At 41.0% G+C, this 22,211-nt stretch overlaps 1 protein-coding gene across 1 annotated transcript in view; it reads left to right on the top strand.

The window, feature by feature from the left end:
• The window catches only part of LOC126162954 (translation initiation factor IF-2-like), a 224,420-nt gene extending 220,303 nt beyond the window's left edge, over positions 1-4,117 (top strand). Inside the window, exon 6 of the mRNA XM_049919792.1 lies at positions 3,713-4,117. Coding sequence (XP_049775749.1) covers positions 3,713-4,109 — 397 coding nt within the window. The 3' untranslated portion in view covers positions 4,110-4,117. The remainder of the gene's footprint in view (positions 1-3,712) is intronic.
• The last annotated feature ends 18,094 nt before the right edge of the window (positions 4,118-22,211 follow it).

Raw genomic sequence — 22,211 nt, 5'->3', positions numbered from 1 at the left:
ATCTAAAAAATCATATGTGGCCTGCAATCACATCAAGGCGACGTGGATTGCTGTCAGCAGTTGTCCTTTTGCAACATGACAATGCAAGGCCGCACACTGCCCGTACAACAGTTGCAACAATTACAGACCTGCATTTTGAGTGTCTTCCTCACCCACCATGCTCACCAGACCTTGTCCCCAAGTGATTTCCATATGTTTGAACCACTCAAAGACGCAATGGGAGGAAAGAAGTTTCGTTCAGATGAAGAGGTACGCCACGCGGTGCATGAGTCGTTGCGCGGACTACCAAAAGAATTTTTTTCTAAAGGACTTTATACACTTTGTAAGCGCTGGAGGACTTGCATTTAGCGTGGAGAAGATTATGTTGAAAAGTGATACAGCTTTGTACCGCTTCTGCACAATAAATAATATTAAAAAAAATATTTAAGGTTTTCATTTGACTCACCCTCGTTCATAGGAGGTCTCAACGTAATGAAATTGTAGCGAATCTCGGGAGTCTTGTGTTCTTAAAAATCATGTAACTCTTCTGCAAGCACCATATGCGTCAGGAGCGACCTAAAGTGAATCGACAACATAAAATCAATTGCAAGGAAAGCGAAAGCAGCAAAAGGATTCAGTGGAAAATCTTAAGGAAATATAACTCGTCCCCTACTCATGCGTGAGTATTTTTCGACAATCTTGGACCTTTAGCATTAGGATAAATAGAGGAGTTGTAGATGTTCCAGAGATGAGCAATGCACTTCTTCACGGATTCATTTAGTAAGCACCAAACGCTACAGAGAGGTGTTATGCACCACGGAGAGCGCTGCTGTTAGAATTGCGAGAACATACGGAATTGTTCATGAAGTAAAATCAAAGAAATTCGACCTTATACAAAGGTGTACTGAGTCACCGACAGTCGATCTTGAAAAAGCATCATTTGAAAATGGAACAGAAAATAATAAAAATGGTAGTGTTATCCCAAGTACGTTCCCACACACTGCGGAAAATGGCTTGCGTAGTATCAGCAGAGTGAATAATAATTTCATCTCATTTTCCAAGGAAGAAGAATTTTTGGTTGTCACGATTTCTGAAATTTTAGTTTTTATGAATGTGTGAAATATGTGTTCAGAGAGAGATGATATTTATTTGAGCTGGGCTGTTCATCACTGGATGCAGACATGCTTTGTGGACAGTGAGCACGAGAGGTTTTAATACCTGTACCACGTGTTTGGCTACGCCATAGATTGGCGAATTTATAGTGGTCAGTAGCCCAGAGTAGTGGTCACAATGCTGTATCCTAGTGCACCGTTACAACCACGACTTTATGGGCTCCCAAAAATACGCATAGAGGGAGGTCCACTATGCCCAGTAGTAAACACTATAAATTTTTCGACGCATGACATAGCCAAATGCATGGCATAGCTACTAAAACCTCTCATAGGCTCTGCTCACACTACTTCAAGAACTCGACAGAGTTTGTGAAAGTGATTCAAGAGATACATCTGGACAAGGGTGATCTGGTCAATTTTGATGTCACGTCTCTCTCCCACGACTACTGCTACAAGATCCGTTATCGCGTCCCATACCGTTTAGTGGATTTATACTTAAGAACAGTTAGTGTTTTTAATCAGTTAATCATACGTACAAATAATTAAGTCAGGAAACAAGCACTGTGACGGCTGTATCTTCCTTCGAGACATGGCCGTCGATTGTGTGCCAACAAAGTCCAGCTTTCAGCATGCAGCAGCACCTACATCTAAATCTACATGATTACTCTGCAATTCACATTTAATTGCTTGGCAGAGGGTTCATCGAACCACGATCACACTATCTCTCTACCATTCCACTCCCGAACAGCGCGCGGGAAAAACGAACACCTAAACCTTTCTGTTCGAGCTCTGATTTCTCTATTTTATTTTGATGATCATTCCTACCTATGTAGGTTGGGCTCAACAAAATATTTTCGCATTCGGAAGAGAAAGTTGGTGACTGAAATTTCGTAAATAGATCTCGCCGCGACGAAAAACGTCTTTGCTTTAATGACTTCCATTCCAACTCGCGTATCATATCTGCCACACTCTCTTCCCTATTACGTGATAATACAAAACGAGCTGCCCTTTTTTGCACCCTTTCGATGTCCTCCGTCAATCCCACCTGGTAAGGATCCCGCACCGCGCAGCAATATTCTAACAGAGGACGAACGAGTGTAGTGTAAGCTGTCTCTTTAGTGGACTTGTTGCATCTTCTAAGTGTCCTGCCAATGAAACGCAACCTTTGGCTCGCCTTCCCCACAGTATTATCTATGTGGTCTTTCCAACTGAAGTTGTTCGTAATTTTAACACCCAGGTACTTAGTTGAATTGACAGCCTTGAGAATTGTACTATTTATCGAGTAATCGAATTCCAACGGATTTCTTTTGGAACTGATGTGGATCACCTCACACTATTCGTTATTTAGCGTCAACTGCCACCTGCCACACCATACAGCAATCTTTTCTAAATCACTTTGCAACTGATACTGGTCTTCGGATGACCTTACTAGACGGTAAATTACAGCATCATCTGCGAACAACCTAAGAGAACTGCTCAGATTGTCACCCAGGTCATTTATATAGATCAGGAACAGCAGAGGTCCCAGGACGCTTCCCTGGGGAACACCTGATATCACTTCAGTTTTACTCGATGATTTGCCGTCTATTACTACGAACTGCGACCTTCCTGACAGGAAATCACGAATCCAGTCGCACAACTGAGATGATACCCCATAGGTCCGCAGCTTTATTAGAAGTCGCTTGTGAGGAACGGTGTCAAAAGCTTTCCGGAAATCTAGAAATACGGAATCAACTTGAGATCCCCTGTCGATAGCGGCCATTACTTCGTGCGAATAAAGAGCTAGCTGCGTTGTACAAGAACGATGTTTTCTGAAACCGTGCTGATTGCATATCAATAGATCGTTCCCTTCGAGGTGATTCATAATGTTTGAATACAGTATATGCTCCAAAACCCTACTGCAAACCGATGTCAATGATATAGGTCTGTAGTTCGATGGATTACTCCTACTACCCTTCTTAAACACTGGTGCGACCTGCGCAATTTTCCAATCTGTAGGTACAAATCTGTCGGCGAGCGAGCGGTTGTATATGATTGCTAAGTAGGGAGCTATGGTATCAGCATAGTCTGAAAGCAACCTAATCGGTATACAATCTGGACCTGAAGACTTGCCCGTATCAAGCGATTCAAGGTATCTACTTCTAAGAAACTCATGCTAGCAGCTGTTCGTGTTTCAAATTCTGGAATATTCCATTCGTCTTCCCTGATGAAGGAGTTTCGGAAAACTGCGTTCAATAACTCCGCTTTAGCGGCACAGTCGTCGGTAACAGTACCACCGGCACTGCGCAGCGAAGGTATTGACTGCGTGTTGTCGCTTGTGTACTTTACATACGACCAACGTTGGAAAACTAGTCGCTGTTGTGATAGCTTCCACTCACACATGCAACTAACAGAAGCAAATGAACCATACAGTAGTATTCAGCAAGATATACCATAGTTTACACGAATAACATTACGTACCATATACCGTAACGCACTTTCGAGACAGGCTGAAACACCAAAGACATGGAAATACTTGAGTACCATTGTGGTAGCGTTTAGTCAAGATATTGACGGTTAACACTTTCCTTTTCGTCAGTGTTGTGGTGCACCGTAGACGGGTGGCGTGTGTTATGTTTCAGGGGGCAGCGAGATTGGGCCTCCCCGCAGCCTATGGCGGCCAGCCAGTCTCGCGGCGCAGAGGCCTGCCAACCCGGGGGCGGAGGACACGTCTGTTGTGGCGGAGGCGGCCAAATGGTTTGTTGTGGGGGTGGCGGAATGAGCTGTTGTGGTGGCGGCAGAGTCCTCTGTTGCGGCGGGGGCGTCAAGATCTCCTGCTGCGGTGGAGGCGTACCAGTCAGCTGTTGTGGAGCTCGATTAAACACCTGTTGCGGAGGCGGCGGGGGCGGGGGTGGAGGTCCCCACCAGCAGCAACAGGCGGGCGGTTACCCACGAATGCCTGACGAGCAAGAGGTGTGCCAGGGCGACTGCACCATCCCCTGTGACAGCACCGCCACTTGCATGGGCCGAACCAGATGAAGGGCTACCTGACGTAGAGCCATTACAATTGTAATTTTTTCAAAAAATTTTTGTGGAGTTTTGTCCAATGGACCAGTAAAGCGGAAGTTCTCTCAAGGTTTTTCAGTGTCCGTTAAAACTAACCTTAAACATCGTAATTGCATCTTTCTCAAAGGTGCTAGTATAAATATGATAATCGCGCAAACAAGCGAACAGATATTTGATTTACAAGGGCAATTTTTTTTTCAAGCTCCGATCGGTCGCAAAATTCAAACCACAGTGAAAATCCGATGAAGTTCTACGCGTATGTGTTGCACAGTGTCTCTAGTATGCCCGTCAATCGCGTCATTTCGCAGTTTTCAGTTCTGAGAGCACAGCGAGCACTTATAGTGCCTAGAATAGCAGTGTTACCCGCCAAGTGTAAAGCTCAAGGAGTTCACCTTCATTTCATGTAGCCTACATAACGCAACGGTAATGCATGTCCGTCTTCATGACAGTTGATTTTGATTTGATTTTAACAGGAGAGCTAAAACAGCTTAGGTCTAACCCGCCACTGACCGCACCGAAACTAGGTTTATTGTGCGGTATCGCTCCGTGTATATCTAGTAAAGCCAACCAGTGCCCTTAAATAGTGCAAAGAGTCCCTCTACCAGTTTTTTGTTAGACACAGTTTCTTCAGGTCTAGTTGTCCCGAAGATTCTGTATCTTTTACTCTCCAATGCCATGCATTCAAAGATCAGGTGTGATGCAGTTTCTTCACTCTCATCACAGATCCTACATTTAGGGTCCTCTTCCATTATACCCATTGTGTGTAGGTGTTTTCTGAAGTTCCCATGGCCGATCTTCAGTCCAGTCATGAGTTTGATCTCTTTCCTGTTCAATCCCATGATTACAGAGCTTCTTTTAAAACATGGCTTGGGCATCAATACCTTACCATGTTTTTGTTAATCGACCTTGGTCCAATATCCTACGTGCTGTTTCCTAAGCCAGTTCCGTAGTTCTAATTTGATCATAGCCTTGGTGATTGTCAAGACAGGTTCCGGTCCAATAAATGGAGTTGTTGCCCCCATCCTAGCCAATCTATCAGCTTCTTCATTGCCACAGATCCCTGAATGGACAGGGACCCACACTAGGTACACCCTATTGCTTCCCCCTAGCTCCACCAGAGCCCTGTGGCAATCTGCAACAATCTTAGATCTTGTTGCAGGAGCTGCCAATGATTTCAGGGCTGCCTGGCTGTCTCAGTAGATGTAGATGCTACGGTCATTGTAGCACCTACACATATTCTCCTCCACACATGCCCTAATTGCAGTAATTTCTGCTTGGAATACAGAGGCCAGTTTCCGTAGAGAGATGCTGCTCTCCAGTCTTGGATGAACCCCATACAACCCTGCCCCAACACCTTGATCTATTTTCGACACATCGGTGAACCAAACGATGTCCCCCGTACGGTGTCGAACTGTTTTCTCCCACTGCTCCCTACTTCCAATTATATGTGTAAGGCTTGTCGAAGCAGTTCGGAGTTATTATATAGTCAGCGGGCATTTCCCCAGCCATACCTATATTTACCTCACTCACTATGTTAGTGTGTGATTCTGGATATCCAAATGAGACCCAGTTTCGGCCAGTTTTAAGTCTGTATGCCCCAGCTGCTGCCTCCATCTTAACCCGAAGGTGAAGTGGAGGTATATCCAGCATGGCTTCCATTCCAGCGGTTGGTGTGCTGCTAATTCCGCCCGTTATGGCTAAGCAGGCCAATCTCTGCACCTTAGCAAGCTCTTTAGCAGCAACCCGCTGTTCTACCTTCTTCCACCACACTGACAGTACTCAACCGCACATTACAGTAGCAACAAAGATGTTCCTGCAGCGTTTTCAATGGGAAGTGTTTGATCACCTATCATACAGCCCGGACATGGCTCCCTCTGATTTGCTTCTCTTTGCTCGCATGACCGCTGACAATAAGGACAGTATTTTGACACAGACAAAGAGCTGCAATCTACCGTATGGAATTGGCGGAGGGTACTGGAAGGTGGGTACCACGCTACGAAAAATGTCTAAGTCGGAAAGGTGACTATGTAGAGACGTATCCGAAAGCTATAGCTACATGTTACAAATACAATTCTGATTTTCATTGTGATTCGCATTTCTCGACCGATCGGAGCTTGGAGAAAAAGAGAGAGAGGGAGAAATAGTCCTCACAGTACTCAATGAGTTCCATCAGAACCATTGCAGCAACGATTTTATTAACTTCGGCCAGAGAGCACGACGTTACCTTCAGAATGTAGTACTGTTTCTATTACCAACGGAATGTATTCAAGATTCAAGTCTACGTCTAAATTATATCTATTCATCCAGCTGCGTCTAATCCTCCCCTTTCGAATTCCACAATTTAGCTCTCCTGTACGTGCCTTAGCACGACGGGGAAATCAAAATATCGGGAACCTGACCGGCCTCGCCGTCACAAAACCATCCCTTTGCCTCACACATCTATCGACATCAGCATTAATTGAAGTGCATTTCACAAACCAGAAGCCTACGTCAGCGAACACTATTGTTACTATCGTTATTTTAGGAATAAGTGAAGAACTGTATACTAGGAGGACTCAAACGTCACATTTGAATTACACGAGGTACACATAAACAACAGTATGTATTACCATTTATGTAATTTGTGTATTGTGTTTATGCACATATACAAAAATCAAAAGTCATAAAAGTATGGATGGTGTTTTCAAAGTAACATAAAAATCGTGTAAAAACTTACTAGCCGTTGCAATTGATGAAACAGATGATCACTAGAGCTTTTAAACTGATTAGCACAATAGTTTCAATCTATATTACTAAAACGCTATCCCAGAACCAGGAACCCGGAACCTGGTACCAGTTGCAGCGCAGGGGGCAACGAAAATACAATATTCAATATTTCACATAATTATTGACTGAATTTAAAAATTTACAATGCTGTTATAATCTCCTCATTAAGAGCTATAATCTTATGCTACAGGTTTAATGCATTGACGAGTATTACAGTTAGAAACTGTAATTTTACCTTGAGGTAGCGTAACTGACGTTGCGCAAACACATGGACATATTGATCAAGCATTTTACACTGAGAGGACTTAGCGACTTGCAACAAACTTACACATTCTTTCAAATGTTAACGAACTACTCTCGCCAATGTTCCCCGCAAAATGGTGAAAGGAGAAAAGTTTATTGCTTAGTACATTTTCGCTGTTCATGCGGTAAAACGTCAGCATCAGGCATGATATTTTAATTTATTACTTTTTTACTACTAATTTTATTCGCAACGAATTTGCATTAAGTATCTACATACATCATTGAGTGTGCCAGAAAAATTATATCGTTGTAGGACACACAGTTCAGTAGATATGACGCGACAAACATTTAGATGCGTGAAAAAGTAGTTTTTGCTTAAAATGACGTGCAATAAATCTTTAACATTAGGCATGACGTTATAACTTACTACTTCTTTACTTCTAACTCTATTTGCAACGCACTTTGCAGGCGGCATCTACATATATCACTGCGAAAATTATAGGGTTGTAGGACGCATACTTCAGGATGGGGCCAACGAGATATACAAGCACTGCAATGAACTTGGCGAGTCACGCTAGTCGACTTGTAAGCCACATTTCGTGAACACTCAACATTTAATTGAAAAGGTACCCACTGAAGATCTTAATTTTGGTGTGTGCTTTCCAGAACTTGCATGCATTTAAACACGCAGTCAAGAATTATTAAATTCGTCTGAAATAGTTACTCGTTCCCCGCCGGAGACATCTGCTGGCACTCTTAAGACCTGCAGTGAGCCGCGCTAGGTAGCCGCGTGGTTTGAGGCGCCTTGTCACGGTTCGTGCGGTTCCCCTGTCGGAGGTTCGAGTCCTCCCTTGGTCATGGATGTGTGTGTTGTCCTTAGCGTTAAGTTAGTTTAAGTTACCTTAAGTAGTGTGTAGGCTTATGGACCGATGACTTCAGCAGTTTGGTCCCATAAGACCTTACCACAAATTTCTAGTTTACTTGCAGTGTCACGTGCCCTGACCTACGAGGTCTGTTCAAAAATTCTGGAACTTTGTCCACAAAACTTTTCTACGCTTACCCTTTCCCACCACGCATCGTCTACTTCAAAATACTCCTCTCTACAATTGATACACCGCACCCAATGCCATTTCCATTTCCGGAAGCAGTCTTGGTACACCTATTGCTGGATCACGCTCGCGCCGTCTATGAATTTTTTTATCTCGTCTATCGTTGCAAATCTTTGTCCTTTTCAACTTTGAAAATAAAAAAGGTCTGCAGGGGCCAGATCTGGAGAGTATGGTAGATGAGGCAGCACAGTGATTTCGTTTTTTGTACAACAGGCACGCACCAAAAGGGTGAATGTGCCGGTGCGTTATCGTGGTGCAAGACCCATGAATTGTCTCGCCACATTTCAGGCCGTTTACTTCTCACGTTTCCTCGCGAGCGTCGCAACAAGTTCCGATATTACCATCGATTAACAGTTTGTCCCTGTGGCGCGAATTATGAAACTATCAGCATGATTTTGACATTTGACCTGACTTGACGAGCTTTTTTGGTGTTGGCGAACCTTTCTCGACCTTTTGTGGATATTGAACCTTGGTCTCAACATCATAAGCATAGACCCTCGCCTCATCACCAATTATGATTCTCATAAGGAACATCTCGTTCTCATTTGCGCGATGCAAAAGCTCTTCACAGACTACGAGGTTAAGGTCTTTCTGGTCTTGACTCATGAGCAGTTTGACGAACTTGGCGGCAACACGATGCATACTAAAATGCTGCCGAGCGAGGTGGCGCAGTGGTTAGCACACTGGACTCGCATTCGGGAGGACGACGGTTCAATCCTGCGTCCGACCATCCTGATTTAGGTTTTCCGTGATTTCCCTAAATCGCTCCAGGCAAATGCCGGGATGGTTCCTCTGAAAGGGCACAGCCGACTTCCTTCCCCGCCCTTCCCTAATCCGATGAGAACGATGACCTCGCTGATTGGTCTCTTCCCCCAAACAACCCAACCCTCCAAAATGCTGTGTCAGGATTTCATGACATGTTCCAACTGAAATGTTACATTCTTCTGCAGCCTCTCAGACAGTCTCCGATTGGCACGCACAGTTTTGTTGATGTTCCTGACATGAGCGTCATTGGTAGAATTCGTCACGCCATTTCTAAACCACGTGAACCATTCGTAACACCAAGTACGGATTAAGCACTCGTCACCGCAGGCTTCCTGCATCCTTTGAAACATCCCCTTAGAACAATTATATACGACTGTGCTTAAACTGACATACAATATTTTTAGCGCAACGCAATCTGACTTTCAAAAAATCCCCACAAAAGAATGGCCCTGACTAACATTAACCTATACCTTTCACAAATCACTTACCTCACAAAAATCTTCGTTACTCAAGCTACAGCAATACAGCGAGCGCCACTACTGCCAGCTATATAACAGATTCAAACTACGGAAGGCACTAACTACTAGTAGGCCTAGTTAGCAAATGAAAGATTTTAATAGAGAACAAACAATGTATTTACCTTAATAGTCATCAAAAGTCATAATATATACAGCAGTTCATGACATCCATTTTTACAAATTTCAAAACTCCGCCATTTCTCTCCCCACATCCACCACTGCTGGCGGCTCACCTCCAACTGCGCAATGCTACGCGCTGTTCACATCCAGCTGCCGCTGCCCAACACTACAATGGCAGACAACAATGCAAACTAGCCACAGACTGCACACAGCACAGCCAGTGATTTTAATACAGAGCGCTATGTAACGTTGCCAATAAGAAAACATAAACAGCCTACTTACATAGCCCACATGCTCCCCACAAAAAATTTTACAAATTGTTTTGGGCAGTGGCCAATAATGATTTTATAAAATTTTTCATAATTACGATAACAAAGATATCAAATGCACACACTTATTGATATAATGTTGGTCAAAAGCTAGAATTTTCTCACAGTCCATAAAGATAGTCCTGATAATTCATCACAGTAAAACTGCCGTTTCTTTTCTCAAAGTCTGAGCAGTAAAAGACAATTCACACGGAAGTAGTGGATGTCCATACAGTCTTGAAGAAGTAGTGATGTCCTTCCAACGGAAAGACAGTGCTGACTCTTGACATGCTGACAGGTAATGGGCCACAACATAGCAAACCCACAGCAGAGTCATTCGACGTTTTAAAGAATATTGGTAGGTAGGTCATCACAGAGCAGACCCACTGTAGTCCTGGTAGAGAATATGGTATTGGTGGGCCATCAGAGGTGTAGACCCACTGTAGCCCTTGTAGAGATAATGGTATTGGTGGGTCATCAAAGGTGCAGACCCACTGCAGTCCTTGTAGAAATAATGGTATTGGTGGGTCATCAAAGATGCAGACCCACTGTAGTCCTTGTAGAGATGGCCAGCAGCCATCTGTTGTGACTGTGCAGGTGCACAATCACCATTGAAGAGTCTTGCGGATAATATAGCAAGTTCATAACCACCACTTGTGCACTCACAAACTTTTTTGAATTCGCCTTAGAACCAGCAATACTGTTATCCAGTCCCTTGCTGAATTATTAACACACGTGCAAACACTAACAGTCCCAACTTCTCACATATTGTCCATATACTATGACCAACAGAAACGTGTGCAGTGAAATGGAACTTACAAGTTAATAATATGATGAACTGGTGTCAATTACAATTTTATAACATAAGAATACCATTACAAAGGTACAAAATACATCATTAAAGAACATAACAATACAGAAAACATTTGTAGTACAGGCTTTACAAAAGAATCGAAATAGCATATACATCAGTGTTACAGGAATTATGACATGAGTACATACATAAAAGATCAGAATAACTTTCGAAACATCAACTTCACAGATGAGCATTAAAACAGAACAGAATAAATAATGTCTAAGCATATTTACAAGGTAAATAACATAGTATTAGAAAAATTCTACAACATAACAACATCAGCTAAACACATAAAGACAGGAAAAACACAAATACACAATAGTAAACAAACACGTATAGGGACAAGACAAAAGGAAAGGACAGGGTTTGTTTTACTGCAGTATTTTGCAAACAAAACTTTCTTTGCTTCTTGGAGATCTCCCTTCATTCATCTTATTCCCAAAAAGTCCTATCTATACCTCCTTCCTGTATTCTATTCATATTTCTTTCAAAATAATTATTTCTGATTGTACAATACTCATTTTGGCCCAAATCTTTTTCATATAACTTCGCAATGCATTCTTTACCTATTCTCCATAGTCAGTTTCTTATATAGTCTACCCCTCTTAAGCTAACTTAAATCTACTGAGCTCAGATGCTAAACTAAGGGACGAGGCAATGCAGCAGCACACAACAATTAACGCAAACAGCAATGAAAAAATGCAGATTTGCGAAGCAAGCAGGATTATAGAAATTAGCAAAGCAATTGCAATATTACAACTAATATATGGCAATGTGCAGCAAACAAGAAAAATAAATCAGTAGTAAAACTGGCTTAACAGCGTAATACAAAGTCAAATTCAGTAACACTATGCCCGGCAAACAGCAGCAGTAAATGCTATAACTTATACCTAAGCATGACAAAGCACAAGCAGAAAAAATAGTACACTAAAGACAACAATGCAGATAAAGTAAATGTATAATCACATCTTAATGTCTATGTAATTAAAGTGGTGCACCACAAAAACTAATTCTAAAAAAAATTACCAAGTACTTGAAAAGAAAATTATATATGCAGTTATTGTTATCAGTCCCTTCTTATTGTTCTTTCCATTCCAAGAGCTCCTTTCTCGAAGAATGTGGATCATAAAATAATTATTTAAGAGATCTGTTGACAGAAAGTGTTCATATTAGCAAATGCATCTAAGTATATTTTTTAAAACTAATGCTACAACACAGCTGGAAACCAGATATTAATTGAAATAAGCAACTATGAAAAGCAAAGCATAAAAATATCATTCAATAGTCATGTGACATTTCATAAATTAGTAGAAATTCTCTCAACTCTCGTAGAAAGACGCTTGTCATAATCAGGTGTGCAAATGTAAGTATCTTTCAAAGCAATGAGCGTGTCGTATTTGCGATGCTTTCTCTAAAGGAATGTCAATGGCGAGGATAATGGCCTCCTTTTTTTCTCCACCTAATGGCTTTCTTTTGTCAGACTACTACCTCTCAGCTGGGCGCCCAAAACGCATTACGTCAAGGTCACTTACCTTTCTTACTGAAATATTTATGACAGCAGTTTCTGCTACAGTGGCAGTCTCATATAAAAATTTCACAGGTCAAGAATTTGCGTTACAAATCTGTAGAAACAAAATCCTATTGATATAACAGTGTCCAAAAATTTTCGTCGGCATTGTAATACATTCACGCATTTACATACATTTCATAATTCTTAAGGTACGATTCTTGGTTTCCAACAACCTTTTTCACAAACCAGAGTCCCTAACCACTACTCATTATTCCTTACCTTATTCGTCGACACTTCTTCAATATTTCATCATAACAGATATGTAGCATAATCAAATAACTCATACAGCATCAGCTTATTAATCATAAACATACCTCAGCAGAATAATACACATCGTCGTCATAATAATAACATCATAACACCTCAGTCAAATCTCAAAAACGTCGTAGCTTTCTGAAATAATTTCAAAACCTAAAGAAAATTCTCTGCTCATTTCAGTAGTGTCATCTACCTCAAACGTACTTTAAAATCATGCTCCCTTACCAAATACATCATTCAAAGCTCTCGTAGTATCACAATGGTTCCAAAAAAAAACATGAACAGTTCACAAAGTACAGACAAAATACAATTTCATAAGTGTGAAGTTACCCAACTGTGTAATTGCGTAAACATCTGTCACTGATGTAGTAAAAAAAGGTTTATCTCTCAGTTAAATGATCAGATAGCTGTGTAATTTGTGTGTTAGAGAAATATGGTACCGATGTGTAAAGTTGTATAAGCAAATACCATATTAGCTAGGGCTCCTTGTGCTTGCCAAACACATGGTACACAAAGTAAGCGTGTACCCCCCTGAGGATTAATGTAATTATACCCTCAGGTGTTACAGATTACAGCAATGGAATGAAATGTATCACGGAAAACTTTCTTTGTAATTCAAAAATCTTTAAAAATAAATGATTTAAGTACAAAATTAATCACTGAAATGCGTGTCCTGTAGCGCTAAATGTGCATCTTGTTGTAAGATAATCTCTGTGGAAGTGTCGTAGTTATTTTCCTCCGAAAGCTAAGTTCTGCAGAAACCAATGTACTTACCTCATGATAAACAAAAGTGAAATGCTTTGCGTAGAGATGTCTTACTTATTAGGCTTATTGCCATGATGAGGAAAGTACTGTGCTGTAACGTATTGTTGGAAAAGGCTGTCTCCTTGTAGCTATACCACAAAAGTTACTACTAAAACATGTTTTACTTTCCAGAATAATTTAGAAAAACTGTGCAGATATAAAACAGAAACACCGCAAAAGCAACATTGTAAATTGTCACTCATTAGTAGTATCGTGATAAAATCGTGTAGCTGTCACATAAACTAACCACTATGTCATCTGGTATCTCACAGAAAGTACTTTAAATCCAGAATGTATTTTCAAGTAAACCAAAATGTTGCATTAGAATCTCATTAGCAGTACCATTATATGTTCTAAGTATGTGAGCCTTATAGTCGTTACGTAATCGTGCAACTAACAAGCAAGAATGTACACACACAATAACACTGTGTCGTCTGTTCGCAATAACAATACATTTGTAATTTCTGTTTAAATAAGTTCTCTTGGTTCTTGACTGGATATTTAGTTAGCTTTAAAACATAGTTGCATGTTAACAGTTTGTAAGTTCAAATGGCTCTGAGCACTATGGGACTCAACTGCTGTGGTCATAAGTCCCCTAGAACTTAGAACTACTTAAACCTAACTAACCTAAGGACAGCACACAACACCCAGCCATCACGAGGCAGAGAAAATCCCTGACCCCGCCGGGAATCGAACCCGGGAACCCGGGCGTGGGAAGCGAGAACGCTACCACACGACCACGAGATGCGGGCAGTTTGTAAGTGTGACAAAGAGTACTAGTAACGTGAAGTAAAAAATTTTATAGCAAAGACTAAATTAAAAAGCAGATTATCTCTCAATAACCGGTTTTACATGTGAAATGTGGTGTAACCCTTTCCTCTTCCTAGTATGCAGAGTTTCAACTTTAACGCAATTATCATGTGGTATACGTCGGTAAAGAATGCTAAAATTTTTTTCAAGGTTAGCGTGTATGCTATTTTTTCCTGAGCCAGCCGGCGCAGGTGGCTGCCTGCGGTGCGAGTCATTGTCTGCTATCTCTTTGTTGGCGTGCGTCGTTATTGGGATTAGGAGACCTAACTTCCACAAATTCACGTTGTCAAGAGTACCCTGCTCTGTTTGAATCCCGCCAGTTCTGATGCAGTTCAGGTCTGTCGTTACGATCATATCGTCTGTTGTCATGTCGGTAGATTCCATAGTTTCTTTCTTGTCGGTCACGTGGTGGAGAATTTCTCCCTGAGTCGTAACTGTGCGCTGGACCGTTGCGTCTAAAGTTATTCTGTCTCCCTTGATAATAATTATTTTGGTTCCCATATTGTCTGTTTCTCTGATTGTCTCTGTGATAGTCATTATCGCGGAGAGGTGATCTTTCCCTGTAATTATTACTACTCTGCCAACGGTTGTCATACGGGTGGTGTCTGTTTCGGTCACGATTTACATTGAAAGAATAGCCTTGTCGTATATTATTTCTGTCATCACGGAATTGTGACGGATGTGACCTATAGTGATTGTTTTCCTGTTTTGGCATCCCGCGACTGTCTATGTCAATTTCTAATTCTTGTAAGAGTCCCTGAAAAGCTTCAATGTCGTCTTTGCAGCGCCCTGCCAAAATAATATGTCGTAAATGTTCAGCCAGTTTGATTAAGCAAATGCGGATGAGTTCTGAGGGGCTGTATGGGTTTGACAGGTACTGATTCTTATGCAACATGTCTTCAAAATATTTCATAAGACTGGAAAATTCATATTGTTCGAAACGTTTCATCATTATGATGCTATGTTTTACTCTGTCTTGTGTAGCTTGAGACCAATACGCTGAGAGGAAGGCATGATAAAATTCTCCTTCACTGTGACAATCGTGAATGACCGATCGCATTCTTACAGCTGGTTCATTCTCCAAGTAGCCACACATAAATTCTAACCTGTGCTCCAATGGCCAGTTGGGAGGAAAACAATGAGAGAATTGATGAAGCCATGCTTGTGGATGAATGTCGTTGTCAGAATTCTTAAATGTTTTGAATTTACGTGTAGTAATGAACAGCTTGTAGTCGAAATAATCGTGTCGGCGAGTCGCACATCGCTCATTGTTACTTCGTTTCGTCGGTTCCATCTCAAAATCCAATGCGCCTTGCCAATTTCTTTCATAATTTCCGAAGTGTTCTGTGTTATTATTTTGTGGTTTTCCGTATTTCTATGTCCCTCTTCCCGTACTGGAGCGCGAGTGTCCTCTGAAATATGTAATTCTTGTATTACCTGCGTCAACTGATCTTGTACTTCCCGGATTTCTCTTTTGTACTGTGTATTGATTTTATTTTGATTTTGTTTGAATTTTCTAATTTGTTCATAATCTTCTGTGTCAGTGAAGGCTATGGGTCTTGTGTCATTCAGATCATCATCTACCTTTGTAGATAAGTTAGTGACCTGATCCGAAAGTTCAGCTACTTTCTCCGATAGTGTACTTATTTCCTCAGTGTGTTTTTCTGAACCAAGTTTCAGAGTATCCATTTGTGTTGAAATCGTATCTACTGTGTCCTTTAAGTTTTCTTGAGTTTTTGCAAGTTGCGTAACCGAATCGGCAGATGCAACTGAGTCAATTTTAGCTTGCAAGGTGTCGTGATTTTCATGAACAATAGTTTGGAGTTCTTTTATGGCTGCTTCGTGATTCTGTAATGCATTTTCACGCCGCGAAAAAATAGGTTGAAAATGCTCACAAATTTGTGTTTTTACGTCATTACAGACTTTTTGACATTTTGATTCAATGTTATGTAACTCAGTAGTTAAATCTTCACGTGTTTGTTCAAGTGTGGTGTCTAACTTCCGAAGATTTTGTTCCATTGTGTCTAACTTTTGAAGATTTTGTCCCATTTGTCTCTGATTTTGTTCCATTTGTTGCATTAATTGCAATAATAATGTATTAGTGTCTGGAATCTGTTTCTCTATGCTTTTTGGCAGTGCATTTTCACCGGCAACATTCACATCTTGACAAGCAGAAAATGTGTCTTGACTCATTTGAGAAAACGGTGAGAACCCAAAACCTGAGTCTACAGTATTTGCAATATTGTGTTCTGTCATTCCCGATTCCTGAGGCGAGCTGTTGCCGACCGATCGATCGATAATGCTTCCCTGTTTACTACCTGTTTCACTGTCTACACCATTATTTGACGCCCGCTCCATTTCCCTATGCACAGTTACCAAATTACCACTTTGAATATTAGTTAATTCATTACATGGTGGCGTTAACACACTGCTTTCGTCTTCACTGTCATTTCTCAGTTTACTTTGGAGCCTAGTGTTACGTTTTTCACACGCCATTATTGTCACAATATTTCACATGATAACACAGAAAAGCACAATTTGAAGAGCAAAAATAAGAGAACACATTAACATAGCACTGAAAATAATATCTAGTTAATTGCAAGCGCAGCTGCGAAATACTTGGTGCAAATCTACATGCATGCCACAACTGTTTTACTGTACAACAATGAAAGACTGCAACTACAAAGGAGATTCTCTCTACAATTACGCGCTAGCAATAAACAATAGCTACACTAATTACGCAAACTACAGGAAAAAATCAGAAGATTCCAGTGAGGTATCCTCGGCTAAGGGTCGACATATGAAACATCCCCTTAGAACAATTATATACGACTGTGCTTAAACTGACATACAATATTTTTAGCGCAACGCAATCTGACTTTCAAAAAATCCCCACAAAAGAATGGCCCTGACTAACATTAACCTATACCTTTCACAAATCACTTACCTCACAAAAATCTTCGTTACTCAAGCTACAGCAATACAGCGAGCGCCACTACTGCCAGCTATATAACAGATTCAAACTACGGAAGGCACTAACTACTAGTAGGCATAGTTAGCAAATGAAAGATTTTAATAGAGAACAAACAATGTATTTACCTTAATAGTCATCAAAAGTCATAATATATACAGCAGTTCATGACATCCATTTTTACAAATTTCAAAACTCCGCCATTTCTCTCCCCACATCCACCACTGCTGGCGGCTCACCTCCAACTGCGCAATGCTACGTGCTGTTCACATCCAGCTGCCGCTGCCCAACACTACAATGGCAGACAACAATGCAAACTAGCCACAGACTGCACACAGCACAGCCAGTGATTTTAATACAGAGCGCTATGTAACGTTGCCAATAAGAAAACATAAACAGCCTACTTACATCTTTGGTGTGTCTCGGTAAATGTTTCCTTGAGTTTCACGAAATTTAATACAGACGCGTTGCTTCTCTAAACGTGTCTTCACGAAATTCGTGAACTATGCGACACAACTTCCTACTCAATACGGCACTGAATAATAACTAACAGACATACAACAACGGAACTTCCGACAGTTACATATTAAACACAGGCCTGTGCAAGAATGTCAACCGCATTTTACTCCAACATAGCATTGGCGCGAAATTATGAATGTTCCGGAATTTTTTGACCAAACCTCGTACGCGCCACGTGGACCTCACTTCAGGACACAGGACGTCACAAACATTGAGATGCATGAGAAACTCGCTTTTGCTTAAAATGCAACGAAAATTCCGCAGTCTACATTTATTCAACAGATTTTAATAATAATTTCAAACTTTTCCGTGGCCTTTTCTCATTCACGTGGTTCAAGGCAAATATTTAACAGTAAACTCATTTGTAATCACACATTTGAGGCAGTTTCGATCATAGGAGTTCGATTCCTTAAGGCATAATGAATTTACTGGTAGTAAGAGAAACTGAATATCTTTTCACAGAGAGAAGGAAGTAATTCAATTAAAGTTTAGAATTTATTTAAACTACTGCCACCTGGCAAATGAGGGAAAGGGTAAGAAGGAAAAGGAAATAAGTCTACATTTTAATGCAGAATTTCTTACAAATTACATCGAGGCACATTACTTCTACAAGTAGCTTACTGCACAAAGGAGGGGTGGCTAAGAATCGGCTCGCAAGCAGTGACCTAGAATCGAGTGCCACAGCGCTCAGCCTAGCTGCACACTTCCCCCACCTCCACACCTTGTATGTGAGCGGGGAGTACTGTGAATGCACCGAATTTGTGACAATTCAGTCGTGCAGTATACGATTTGGTTTAATATTCTACATTTATCAACAACATAGGTCACAAACAAAACAAATTTTCAGTATTGTTTAATTATTGGTTGTACACTGAAGACATAATTTTTATCCGGTACAAACTGTCGACATACAAGCAGACGCAGACAGTTTCACAGATTTTCGCACTCAGGTTGCCACAGAATCGTGGCTTATTTAGTTTCGTAATCGAAAAAAAATCTTTCATCACATATGTTTAGCGAAATACTGTGACACTTTTGCAACCTCATTATGAAGATGTGTAAACGCTACCTTAAGGAAACAGTGTAGACTCCTGGACAATTTTAGTGTTAAAGGACTTATCTTTAAACATGGAATTACGTTGCCCATCGATCATTTGCACGTGCATAGGGGCGCTTTCAGCTGAACCAGCAAACGCTCTTGAAAACAATCTAAGATTGACAATGTCTTGAAATGTTTAGGAAGTTATCGAAGTCTTTCAAGGCCACAATGAATTCTTCAAAACTCGCGTTTTCTTTAACGTTAGTGAGCTTAGGGAACTGGACTGTGTTTCTCAGAATTTGTCCCTTCAACAAAGTGATTTTCTTTTTAAATACGTCCCAATCAAATCAGAAATAAGTTGTTTTACACTTTGCTATGTGTAGGCAGTACGCAGCCAAGTCCTCTTAAATATTCGAGGTCTGCAATCCATTCCAGATGTTCTAATTTTCGTTCCCGCACCACTTTTTCCTTCATAAATTCAACAATAGTAGGCTTTAAACCGAAAAATCGTTCCAGGCATGCCCCTTGACCCAACGTACTTTGCAATAATATATAAAGCCTCCATACTCTTCTTTCAATTCCATCGAAAACTGTTGCATCTAAACACGTTACTTTAAAATAAAAATACCCACAGCCAACATTATGCACGTTGAATAAAAACATTAGCTTTCAAGTCATTGTAGTAACAGGAAACAATTATAGCGACGTCCTGTCGTTCAACCCCAAAGGAATAAATGTAAGTAACTGGCTGTAAAGCGGTGGTCAAAGTAAAATGATTGGGCCCAAAAAGCAATCTATAAAATAAGGGAATGTCTCAACGCCTGTAAAAATCGGAAGATATCAGACATCCATACATGCCATAAGAACATCGGTTTGACCTGTTCGGGCGTTCAGTTACGGTTCTCCTCCCTAATCTTCAGATACTGCATGGAGAAAGCAAGGGCAATATACTCAGTATTTTGGAAGAAATGGAAATTTATTGCTCATTGAAAATTTTCCTGATGAAACACTATCGCACAGACGGATTCACACTATAGAAGCCTTGTGGCCAGTTTTGATCGTATAAATAAGTTATTGATTCCTTACGCGTTGCCTTTAGATGTCAGAACATTCATCCTTTTGCTTTCCATTCTTCTCAACGGAACACACGACTCTGTCCTTCTGTAACTTTGCGCATGTGCCATTTCGCCATAATAGCGTTCCGCCAGTTTAGCTGTCTGATTCCGTGATACCTCCCTGAGTAGTCTACAGACGAGGTATTTGGGTTGCTTTGCTTCCTTCTTTCTGGTGTGTGTGAATTCGTAAGGGACCAAACTGCTGAGGTCATCGGTCCCTAGGCTTACGCAATCCTTAACTAACTTACGCTAAGAACGACACACACGCCCATTCCTGAGGGAGAGGATTCGAACCTCCGGCGGGAGGGGCAGCGCAGTCCGTGACATGACGCCTCAAACCACGCGGCCACACCGCGCTTCTTCCTTCTTTATGGTTTCTACTTGATGTAAGGATACGTTTATTTGACTCTGTTTATTCGGATGTCCTTGCAGTATTTGCGATCCTGCGATTTCTTTCGTTTTTCATAGTTACTGCGATAATCCCTTATTTTATAGGGCAATTGTATTAACTTGGACCACCACTTATTTTTATTGCTTTGACGATGAACGACAGAACGTGCCTATTGCTGTTTTCCTATATACTACAATGATTTAAAAGATAATGGTTCAAATGGCACTGAGCACTATGCGACTTAACTTCTGAGGTCATCAGTCGCCTAGAACTTAGAACTACTTAAACCTAACTAACCTAAGGACATCACACACTTCCATGCCCGAGGCAGGATTCGAACCTGCGACCGTAGCGGTCGCTCGGCTCCAGACTGTAGCGCCTAGACCGGCTAAAAGATAATGAAAGTATACCCTTCTTAGCGGCCTTGTTATGATCACATTTTTAAATTCCGCTTATTCTTAAGAGTAAATATGATATTCTTCCAATGAACAGATCAACTGATGATGTATTTTAAGAATGCGAAACCTGTCGCGACCTTTCAATAAAGGACTTAAGCTGCCTAAGCGGATGACTTGAATGCTGTTGCAGCTGACAGTGGGATAATGTGTGCGAGTTCAGAAAATTTACTATTCGTACCAAGAATTTCTTCAAGTGCTCCATACCAGCAAATTATTGATGTACAGAACAATGAATTCCGTCTAGAGATCCTTGTAATGTTTCGCTCTTTCATTGTCCACTAAATCTTTTAAGTCTTGCTGCAGGGTATTGCAATGTCGTTTCATAACAAACTTGCAGTAAACGTCGATTATGTGATTGCATAATACATTCTGAGAATTCGCATTCATTTTTAAAGCCTGTGACGACAGATCGCTAGAATGCCCCTATTTGTACAAGCAGTCACTGACCCTGTGAATGTCCATCATACCACGAACAAAGACTGAAGGGTAAACAGCACTGTCACTACGATACTATCGATATGAAGAGGTTTTTGCCAACTTAAAAATGCCGGATTGTAATACTAAATGAAATGTCGCGCTGTACCAGGTAGGCGTTCTTGTGAGAAGGACCGAGAGAGGTCTCTCACTTGGGACCGCACCGCGCCAGTGATAAACCAGAGTGAAACATCCACAACATTCCTCGTATTTCATAAACGGTGTGAGATTTCGAAATGAGATTTTGGCAAATGACAGCATGCAAAGAGGAGAGTATTTTGCAGCATGGTTATTATGCAAAACTTCATTATCTACCGTTTTATTCCACTAACTACAGACTTTTTCGATGCTAGAATGTAATTTTTAAGGGCCATCGATAGCCGGTGAAACGATAAATGCTGTAGGCTTTGGAAGAACATAAGTGAAGACATTACACTTTTATTTTGTTCCAAGGATGTGCATTTTTATAAGATACTGACCTTTCTTTTTCTCAGTTCCTCTCTCAATAAACCTCTGTTTGGAATTCTCTCGCAATTGCATTGCACAGCATGTTAGTGAGGAGAAACTGTAAACTCCGCCAAATTTTGGAAAAAGAAGTAAATTTTAACATGGTAACAAGAGAAATGTATAAGTTTTACTCAAAATCCGCCACTCATTGACACTTCTCTGAAAGTTACAAATGCCTGGTGAAAATAAGTCTCTGCATTTTCGGCGGAATTCTGTTTAAATGCTAACCAAAACAGAGGTGACAGAACTTTGTGAATGATCACTACGCAAGTGTGGGCGTGGGGGGTGGAACGTTTAATATTTACAAAAAATATAAATGTAGGCTTCAGTTTAGGACGGTACTTGCCCTCCAGCGCTACGGCGTCGTTTAGCCCTCAAACCGTACCGGTTACAACTGGTACAAGCTCTTCGAGATACTGACAAAGTGAAGTGAGTGGATTTTAGCAATGCTATTCTAGAGGACATGGAAGATGA

This window comes from Schistocerca cancellata, chromosome 1, assembly GCF_023864275.1.
Source record: "Schistocerca cancellata isolate TAMUIC-IGC-003103 chromosome 1, iqSchCanc2.1, whole genome shotgun sequence".
Classification (NCBI taxonomy): domain Eukaryota; kingdom Metazoa; phylum Arthropoda; class Insecta; order Orthoptera; family Acrididae; genus Schistocerca; species Schistocerca cancellata.
The sequence above is the reverse complement of the archived record's forward strand: the minus strand, read 5'-3'. Positions and strand labels throughout refer to the sequence as shown.